The sequence below is a fragment of the Artemia franciscana genome, chromosome 5 (assembly GCF_032884065.1).
Source record: "Artemia franciscana chromosome 5, ASM3288406v1, whole genome shotgun sequence".
Taxonomy (NCBI): domain Eukaryota; kingdom Metazoa; phylum Arthropoda; class Branchiopoda; order Anostraca; family Artemiidae; genus Artemia; species Artemia franciscana.
Window position 1 is genome coordinate 28,292,934 of NC_088867.1, and position 11,159 is coordinate 28,304,092.

The 11,159-nt window shown below is 36.6% G+C and overlaps 1 protein-coding gene across 9 annotated transcripts in view; it reads left to right on the plus strand.

The window, feature by feature from the left end:
- The window catches only part of LOC136027213 (uncharacterized), a 64,287-nt gene that overhangs the window by 14,214 nt on the left and 38,914 nt on the right, over window positions 1-11,159 (plus strand). For 7 of the 9 annotated variants that reach the window (XM_065704244.1, XM_065704247.1, XM_065704248.1 and 4 more), the window contains one exon: window positions 893-3,135. The exons of the other annotated variants lie outside the window; for them this stretch is intronic. In XM_065704244.1, coding sequence (XP_065560316.1) covers window positions 893-2,056 — 1,164 coding nt within the window. In that variant the 3' untranslated portion in view covers window positions 2,057-3,135. Of the gene's footprint in view, window positions 1-892; window positions 3,136-11,159 lie in introns of those variants that run through there. 9 annotated transcript variants of the gene reach the window in all.

The following is an 11,159-nucleotide window of genomic DNA, read 5'->3' on the forward strand; positions in this document are numbered from 1 at the left end:
CAAAACAAAAAACAAACAAACAAATAAACACGCACCCGTGATTTGTCTTCTGGCAAAAAATACGAAATTCCACATTTTTGTAGATTGGACCTTGAAATTTTTTCTGTAGGGTTCTTTGATACGCTGAATGCGATGGTGTGATTTTCGTTAAGATCCTATGACTTTTAGGGGGTGTTACTCCCTATTTTCCAAAATAAGGCAAATTTTCTCAGGCTCGTAACTTTTGATGACAAAGACTAAATTTGATGAAACTTATATATTTAAAATCAGCATAAAAATCCGATTCTTTCGATATGTCTTTTAGTATTAAAATTTCGTTTTTTAGAGTTTCGTTTACTATTGAGCCGGGTCGCTCCTTACTACAGTTCGTTACCACGAACTGTTTGATTGGTTCAAGTCGTCACTACCTATCAGCCCTATACAATACTATCGCCCTTCCTCATATCTTTAATATAGCCATCATTAGGAGAATTCTCTAGGTTATTCACAACATATATACAAACTTCAATTACTGAGCTAATGCAAAAACTTATTAAAAAATGACTAACTGCCCTGAAAAACCACTTCTTTTCAATTTAACACAATATCTTAACACATCTTATATTACTTTTTTGGTACAATCATTTTACTTTTGAATAAAGTTTTATTTATATTTATATCATTTTACTTGTGCTTGTTTATATTTTTATTCATTTCATTGGTCTTTCTTATGCTGTGTATTTTCTTTCTTCTTTATTCATTGTAGCGCTCTGTGTGCATTTCCTGTTTTTCATGAAAGGTTTTCTATAAATAATAATTCCAAATTGTTGCTAAGAAACGATCATATTTTAAATATACACCGTAAAAAAGCTTATGCGTTCAATATGTTTTTTAAAAATTTAGTTTTTTTTAGCTATTATCAGCTATGACAAAGAGCCAGACACTTGAAAATATCGTTCAGGGTAAGGACAAACCTGTTGAAGAAGGAGATGTACCAGACGAGATTCCTGAATGGTTTGATATTGAAAGGTTTGAAGATGGGAAAAAATTTGTTCAAAAATACCTTTTCTGCATAGCATTGTCTCAGTTTCTTAGTTTGTTTGCTGGACTTTCTTTCAATAGACTATTGAAGCCTCTCATTTATTCAAAGAACTCTGAAACACCCAAAAAGGCTCTGAAAAGATATGCTTTGACTTCTATACATGTGAATAGTTGGTGCATTGGAAATGTTTTTGAAAACAATAATCCCGCTAGAAAGAGTATACAGTATGTACGTTCTATGCACTCAAAATATGCTAAACTTTTCAATAAAGACTCAGAAAAAGTCGATAATGCCACTGTGTATTCTATCTATGGTGTCAAGCCAAGCAGTAAGTACTTAGATACTATGAAAGAAGACATTGTTGACAAAAGTACTGGTATAAGATCTCCTCAATATTGCAAGGTTTGTAGTAGCATGTGCGGTTTAAGTGTCCCTTTTGATTCTCCAGATGAGAATAATTGCTATTTAAGTCAAACAGATATGAGTTTTACGCAGTTTGGCTTTATGGGTTTGCTTGTGATGTACCCAGAGAAGTTTGGTATCCATTACCCTGTGAAACGAGAGTTGGATGGTTTCATTCATATGTGGAAAGTGTTTGGATATATGCTTGGCATTAAAGATGAATACAACTTTTGCCTAGATGATAACTATGAGGATGTGCGCCAGTTAAGCTTTGAGACTTTTGAGCACTGCTTAAAATATACTATTCTTGGCTCAACTGAAGACTATGAGTTCATGGCTTCTGCTTTGGTTGAAGGTATGGCAAGAAGTCGTCCCGGACTGACATTTCAATCTTGCTCTCTCTATTTGTTTGACATTGTAAATTGGGATATGCCCAGATTTTCAAACATTATTGATAACCGAGGATTGACATATTTTAAGAGAATGAAGTTTGTTTTTCAAACTCTCTTACAGTATAGGGCTTGTCAGTGGGTTTTAATTGGCTTTCATAAACTATATGTTTGGTGGATGAGAAGGTTTATGTTTAGATCTAAAGGTGACTACAAAGCAGCTATTAAAGCTTTTAGAGACTGAAACATAAAGCATTTAATAATTTATCAATTAGTCAGCTACTAGTCTTGGAATTCGGTAGAATGTTTCTAACCTTAACTAATACTTACTTTTGTTTGTTCAAGCTGGAATGCTCGACTAGCAGGTTATCAAAGTAAAAATTATATAATCATTCAAGTTCTGGAGTAGACCGTTAAAATTGATTTTTTTAGGGAATGTAATAATAGTTTCATCAGCGATTGAAAATGGAATAGAAAATAATGTAAGATGAAACCGTGACTGCCTAAAGTGTGGTATCCCCTGTCATTACGTATTCTCTGGCTGGAGTAATATATCATTTTTTGTTCATCTTTGGCATAAAAAATAGCTTAGAATGTTAAAGGATATTACACACTTAAAGCTAGAATTCGCTATTATTCCTCATATCTGTAATATCCGCATGGCTCTACGATAATTTCTTTGGTTTCTCTTAGAATAGAGTAGCCTTTTCTAAAATCAATGGTTGTTTCATAAGTAGTGTCTGAACCCGTGGGTCAAACCCATGTTTGTGTGGTGTAATCTTTAGGTTTTTTTTTTGTCAAGGGTGAATTACTAAAGGGCAGTAAGTAGTGCAAAATGGAATAAGTGACTGTAAATGTACAGTAATTTTCTTGTAATTGCTAGATCGATAAAATATGATAATGCAGTTGAAATACGTGCTTCTTCTTACCGTTTTTGAAGTTTGTAGATACATTTTTTGAAGCTAAAGGAGTGAATTTACCTGTTAGGAAATTGACATGGTATACTATGTTATAAGGATTATCATTCTAATATTCACTGGCAAGAAATTATATTTATTGTTTACTTGCTACTTCAGATAATTGTCGTTTCGGAATTACTAGGTCTACCATGAATAAGGCTAATATTATTCCTCTCTTTGATAGGTCTGATTTTGATTCGCAGTAGTTAACCGTAAAAATGTGAATTCGGTTTTGGTATAGATATGTTGAATATTTAGGAAGTAGTTGAGGCCCCAGTGTTGCTGTTGTTACCGTTACTCAAATGTGCGAAATTTATTATATTACTTGGATAAAAATTTTTGAAATTAAAACAAGTTTCAGTTATTTTAAGGCTATTCAGATATAGTTTAGTCGGTATTCTGATTCTATTAATAATAGTAATTATAATTTATTTCTGACCCACTTTACAACAACACAAGTGGAGTGATTAAACAAGAGCAAAAACAAAAGCAAAAATGACACAACAAAAATCGCACTTACTAGTAGAGCAGATGGATTGAATTCTGGAAAGAACCTAATGAAACAAGAGCTAAGAGCTCATATGGTACTTGTGACGAGGCGAGAAGAGCTAAGAGCCAAGATGGTATGAACTCTAACAAAATTCTATAAATCAATAGATTGATTTAAAAAGGAAAATAAGAGGCTTAACGCCGTTCAGGATATAAAATAAGAGCTCTGAGTCTCGATGTCCTTCTAAATATCAAAATTCATTAAGATCTGATCACTCACTCGTAAGTTATGAATACCAAACTTTTCTAATTTTTCCTCTCCCTTTAGCCCCCCAGATGGTCGAATCTGGGAAAACGACTTTATCAAGTCAAATTGTGCAGCTCCCTGACACGCCTACCAATTTTGATCGTCCTAGCACGTCCAGAAGCACCAAACTCCCCAAATCACTGAGCCCCTCCCCCAACTCCCCCAAAGACTGCGAATCCAGTACGATTCTGTCAATCACGTATCAAGGACATTTGTTTATTCTATCCACCAAGCTTCATCCCGATTCCTCCACTCCAAGTGTTTTTCCAAGATTTCCCTTGTTGGAAATCTTGTTGGAAATTTTTCCCTCTTGGAGTTCTTCCAAGAACTCCCCACAATGTCAAAAGATCTGGTCGGGATTTGAAATCAGAGCTCTGAGACATGAATTCCTTCTAAAAATCAAATTTCATTTAGATCCGATCATCTATTCATAAGATAAAAATACCCCAATTTTCACGTTTTCCAAGAATTCCGGTTTCCCCCTCCAAATCCCCCCAATGTCACAGGATCTGGTCGGAATTTAAAATTAGAACTTCGAAGCATAAGATCCTTCTAAATGTCAAATTTCATTAAGATCTGGTCTCCCTTTCGTAAGTTACAAATACCTAAATTTTCAAAATTACCCCCCCCCCCCAATTCCACCAAAGAGAGCAGATCCGGTCCGGTTATGTCAGTCACGTATCTTAGACAGGTTTCTATTCTTCCCATCCCGTTTCATCCTGATCTCACCGCTTTAAGTATTTTCTAAGATTTCCGGTCCCCCCCCCCAACTGCCCCCTCCACTTACGCTTGATCCGGTTGAGATTTAAAATAAGAGATCTGAGTTACGAGGTCCTTCTAAATAGGAAGATTCATGAAGATCCGATCACTCCTTTGTAAGTTAAAAATACGTCATTTTTTCTTATTTTTCAGAATTAACCTCTCCCCCCCCAATAGAGCGGATCCGTTCCAATCATATAAATCACGTACGTAAGAATTTTGCTTATTTTTCTCGCCAAGTCTCATCCTGATCCCTCCAATCTAAGCGTTTTCCATGATTTTAGGTTCCCCCACCCCAAACTTCCCCCAATGTCACCAGATCCGGCCAGGATTTAAAATAAGAGCTTTGAGACACGATATCCTTCTAAATATCAAATTTCATTGAGATCCGATCATCAGTTAAAAATACCTCCTTTTTTCTAATTTTTCAGAAGTAACCCCTCCCCCAGCTACGCCAAAGAGAGCGGATCCGTTCCGGTTATGTCAATCCTATATCTAGGACTTGTGCTTATTTTTCCCTTTAAGTTTCATCCCGATCCCTCCAGTCTAAGTGTTTTCCAAGTTTTAGGTTTCCCCCTCCCAACCCCCCCCCCCCCCAATGTAACCAGATCCGGTCGGGATTGAAAATAAGAGCTCTGAGACACGATATCCATATAAATATCAAATTTCATTGAGATCCGATATCCCGTTCGTAAGTTAAAAATACCTCATTTTTTCTAATTTTTCAGGAATACCCCCCCCCCCCCCAACTACCCCAAAGAGAGCGTATCCGTTCCGTTTATGTCAAGCATGTATCTAGGACTCGTGTTTATTTTTCCCACCAAGTTTCATCCCGATCCCTCCACTCTAAGTTTTTTCAAGTTTTAGGTTTCCCCCTCCCAACTCCCCCCCCCAATGTCACCAGATCTGGTCGGGATTTAAAATAAGAGCTCTAAGACACCATATCCTTCTGAATATCAAATATCATTGAGATCCTATCACCCGTTCGTAAGTTAAAAATACCTATTTTTTTTAATTTTCAGCATTACCCCCTCCCCCCTCCAACCACCCCAAAGAGAGCGGATCTTTTCCGGTTATGTTAATCATGTATCTAGGACTTGTGCTTATTTTTCCCACCAAGTTTCATCCTGATCTCTCCACTCTAAGTGTTTTCCAAGATTTTAGGTTTCCCCCTCCCATATCCCCCCCCAATGTCACCAGGTCCGGTCGGGATTTAAAATAACAGCTCTGAGACAAGATATCCTTCCAAACATCAAATTTCATTAAGATCTGATCTATAGTTCGTAAGTTAAAAATACTTCAATTTTTCCATTTTTTCCGAATTAACCGACCCCCACTCCCCTCCCCCCCCCAGATGGTCAAATTGGGAAACGACTATTTCTATTTTAAGCTGGTCCCGTCCCTGATACGCCTGCCAAATTTCATTGTCCTAGATTACCTGGAAGTGCCTTAAGTAGCAAAACCGGGACCGACAGAATTGGCGATTGCTATATGACACATGGTTAATACCAAGTGCCATAAAAACCGTATTTTTTCTTAGCTTGGAACTTAAAGACTCAAAAATGAAAGTACATCAGTCACACCGCATCATAGGTAGTGCTACCTAAATAAAGAACGATGTTGGTGCATTATATATTGTTTTTTTTTAAGACCAGGACACTTCGTATAGAAGGAGTTGTAGTAAAAACTTCGAAAAGGACTCATTCGATTGGAAATTGAAGGGCTTAGCCCCCTTTTTAATAGCTAAAAGGAGTGATTAGAGAGTAACCAACTCCCCTGCCACGCCCATTATTTCCCAACACACCAAGTCAAAATTTGGTTATAGCTATTTTGTTCAACATAATTGAAAGTTCTGGAAATTATATCTTTGAGGATGACGCCCCACACAGCCCTCGTGGCTAGGGTTTTAAGTTAAGCCTTGGGGCAAATAAGGTTTTTATGTAAAGGGCTGTCGTATAAGCTTCGGAGAGGGCTTATTAGATTGGTAATCCGAAGTTCTAGTGCCCTTTTTATAAGTCAAAGTGATCAAATGGCAGCTACCTACCCCTCCTCCTACCCGTCGTATTTTCCTGAAATGTATCAAAAAGAAATTTTGAGATAGCCATTTTATTCAAAATATTCCAAGGATCATATAAAAAGGCTTATGAGGTTGAAACAAACCCCAGAGCCTGGGGGGTAGGGGCTGTAAGTTATGCCCTGGAAGCATTGAAAGTTTTTATGGAAGGGTTGGTTGTATAAACTTTAGAGGATGCTCATTTGGTTGAAAATTGGAAACTCTAATCCCCTTTTAAGAGCAAAAGTGATGGAGGGTAACTATCCTCCTCCCCCGAATATCTCTCTTTTCACCAAACACATCTGATTGAAATGGTGAGATAGCCATTTTGTCCATAATGTCTAAACAGACATATAACAATGTCTTCAGTGTTGACACGACCCCCTACAACCCTGGGGCAAGGGTTGTAAGTTATACCTCGGAGGCATATAAGATTTTATGGAATGGGTGGTCATGTAAACTTCAGATTGGGCTAGTTTAATTTGAACTTCGAATTTATAATGCCCTTATTAAGGGTTCTTGTTATCTTTTAAGAGTCAAAAGCTATGGAGGGCAACTAGCTCTCCCTCCTCCTGACTACCCCTCTTTTCACCAAACACATCTGATTGAAATTTTGGGATAGCCGTTTTGTTTAAAATAGTCTAAAGAACTTATAACAATGCCTCCAGGGTTGAAACAGCCCCCCAGACTCTGGGGCAAGGGTTCAAGTTATGCCCTGGGGGTATGTAAGTCTTTTATGGAATAGGTGGTCGTATAAACTTCAGATAGGGTTCCATTTGATTTGAAATTGGAAGCTATAGTGCTCGTATTAAGTCAAAAGGGATTTGAAAGCAACTGCCCCCTCTCCACACCCATCATTTCCCTAAACACACTCAATCAAAATTTTGAGATAGCTAATTTGTTCAACGTAGTTGAAGGATCCGGAAATTCTGTCTCCGAGGATGAAATCCCCTAACAGCTGTAGGCAATGGTTGTAAGTTATACCTAAGGTACATATAAGATTTTTACAGAAAGGGTGGCCGTATATACTTCGGGAGGGGCGCATTCGATTAGTAATCAGAAGTTCTAGTGCTCTTTTTAAGAGTCAAACTGATCAGAGGGGAGCAATTCTATTCACAATAATCCAAAGATCATATAACAAGGCTTTTGAGGTTGATACAAGCCACCAGAGCTTGGGGTAAGGGTTGTAGGTTATGCCCCGAGGACATTTATGGTTTTTGTGGAAGGGATGGTTGTATAAATTTTAGAGGTGGCTCATCTGGTTGAAAATTGGAAGTTCTAGTTCCCTTTTAAGAGTCAAAAGTGATGAAGGTCAACTAACCCCCTTCCCAACTACCCCTCTTTGCACCAAATGCATCGGGTTGAATTTGTGAGATAGGCATTTTGTTCAAAATAGTACAAAGAATGTGTAACAATGCATCCAGGGTGGAAGGGCTGAAACTTATACCCTGGGTCATACATGTTTTTAATGGAATAAGTGATCGTATAAACTTCAGATGGGGCTCATTTGATTTGAAATTTGAAGTAATAGTGTCCTTTTTAAGATTCAAAGTGATATGAGAACAATCAGCCCCCTCTCACGCCTATAATTTGATTTCCCAAAATAAACATCCCAACAAAGTTTTGAGACATTTTTTTTCAGTATTGTTGAAAGTTTCAATAGTTGTGGGTTTGGGGACGTCAATCCCCCCCTCTCCCACTCGAGGCCTCGGGGCAAGGGCTGTAAGTTAGGCAATTTCTTCATTGTTCACATAAAGTATGTGTTATTGAGACAAAGTATGCATGTTTTGACTTCTACTTTCCCAAAATACGAAGGGCATTAAGGTGAGTCTCTTAGGGAATATTGAGGAGAGTATTGAACTAAATCAAAACATGTTGTGTGCATATGGTTTGTCAAAAGGGTTTAACTCAGAAATGATTGGGCATATTAATTTGGAACTTTCAGGAAATTATAATGGAGATGATTAATTGACCAAAAAGGCAATATTCGCACACTAATTCTATTACAGACACCACTGCTTCTAATGCTATCACATATACTACTACTACCACCACTAATATCACTAGACCAGTGCTACTAAGGCTTAGGATATTGAAGTAAACATCTGAGGAAATGTTGAGGTGAAATTTGAACTAAATCAAAACATGCTATATGCATACAGATTGCTGGTACGGGCTTATCAGTAATATTTTTGGGGCGACTTATTGTATCAAAAGGAAACTTCAGGGGCATCAGGAGTGGCATGTTCAGTTGACCAAAAGGCAAAATGTACCTGCTACTACAACTATTAATACTGCTGCTACTACTGTTACAATTAATAATAACAATGCACTATTACTGCTATCACTTCTCCTACTACTGTCTCTGCTACTATGAGTGTAATACAACTGACCAAAAGGAAAGATGTACATGCTACTATCGCTATTAATGCTGCTACCACTAAGACATCACTAACACTGCAACTAATTCTCCTACTGCCACCGCAACTACTATGGTACTAGTACTGTCAATGCTAAGTTTATGTAGGAAAAATTTGAGAGAAAATTGATGGCAAATTCGAACTAATAGAAGACACTGAGTGCATTTAGATTGTCGAAATAGCATTTCTGAAGAACAGATTTGTGTATTAAGTTGGAACTCTCAGAGATTGCTTAAAGGCGAAGATCAATTGACCAAAAGGCAATTTGTGGGCACGGCTACTAATATTACTACCATTGCTAAATTTACTATTTCTACTGCTGCTACTACTATTACTCCAACTACTACTACTTTTATTGCAACTACTTCTAAGGTTACGACAATTTTATAAAATTTCAAGAAGTATATAAATATACAGGAATCAAGAAGACATATCGACAATATCATAGCAATGGGTAGTATATTAGGTTGAACACTAATACTACTGCTGTTACTGCTATTATAGCTATACTTAAGAATATTAACGTAAAATTTTCAGAGAATTTTTAGGGGGTTATGTAAACTGAATCACAACACGCCATCCTTGTGCAGGTTGTGTAAAACGCATATTATTAATATCTTAAGAACAGTTTTGTGTGTGAAATTAAAACTTACAAGACTTGTTTGGGGGATGTTGAACGAACCAAAAGACAATGTTTGCATCATAATACTGCTGCTTCTACTCCTACAACTGCTGTTATTATTATTACTGCTACTAAGACTACTACTATTTATTCTACTGCTACTATTACTGCTATTACTATAACTAGTGGTAATACCTCTATTGCTACTAGAGCTAAGGGTATTAAGGCGAAAATTTAGGGCAACGTCGAAACTTTTTTTAACTAAATCAAAACACAGTATGTCAACATAGGTTACCAAGAGGACGTATTGAAAGTGCTTTAGGAACGGCCGGTGGTATTAAGTAGAAACTATTGCTACTAAACAAGCTAAGGGTATTAAGATGAAGCTTTCAAGGAATATTTAAGTGGATGTTGAACCAAATCAAAACCAACTATGATCATATAGATTGTCAAAAAGGTGACAAAGCAATATCACATTAACGGCTTACATTGTTAAGTTAGACCTATTGGGGTAAGTTGTGGCGGATTTTGAACTAGCCAGAAGACACTGTGTGTAAATGTAATGCTGCTTCTACGGTTACTGTAACTAACGACACTAATGGTATTAAGTCTAACTTTTAGGGGGAATTTCAATTAAATGAAAAAACTGTATGCATGCAGGTATTAAAAATGCATATAAGCAACATAGGCCATACAAGGACATAGGCAGCGCTGCTCTGTCATTGCTAATAATATCATTCATATTTTAAAGGAGCTAATTGACTAGAAATTAAAATTTCTAGTACCCTCTTTAAGAGTCAAAAGTGATTGGAGGGCAAACAGCCCCCGTCTTCTTAGGTCATAATTTTTCAAACACTTCCGATCAAAATCTTAAGACAGCCATTTTGTTCAGCATAGTTGAACGATCTAGTAACTATATCTCTAGAGTTATTCGGTAGGTCAACCTCCCACAAGTATGTCATTTGCCCATTATGCTTGAAATCTAAATATTGCTTTAAAATTAAATCAAAACGCACTGCGTGTATGCTGGTTGCGAATAAGACATCTCAGCAATATACCAAGAACGACTCAGGGTATTCAGTGCAAACTTCCGGGGCTACTTCTATTACTACATCTGCTCTTGAAATTTATCCAAATCAAAAGAGTGCAAGTGTATCCAGGCTGTCAAAGAAGATATAATTTTTTGAGAATGGTATTAAGTTTTATCCATCAGGTTAACTACAGGATCCATATGATAAAAATAAACACGACTATTTACGTCAAGATTTTTGAAAAGTCTGTGTTGTTAAAAATCGTTGGAAGAGTTTCTCCAGTATACAAACAGTAGGCCAATCTATAAATTCGTACAGAAAAACCAGAAAGATTAAAACTGGTATTTTCTTTTCCCCTGAAAAAGACTGTCAATATACAACAAACATAAATAAATTTAAAAAAACTTTTTCTGCAAATAGGTTTTTCCAAAAAAAGTGAAGAACTTCATTAAACCAAAAATGAGCCAAAATAGAATCAAATAATCTACCAAACATAAAACTATCACAAATCAGCATCAATAAATAAATGAAACCCAAGACGAACAGAAATTACAACAAATAACCGAGTTAAACTCAAAACGAGCAAAAATTAACATGAATAGGGCTCAAAACCCCTATACTTTTCAAAAGCCAGAACATAATATGCATTTATCTGAAAAAATACGAATGAACGTGCACTGTCAGTTTTACATACATATGCTGATATT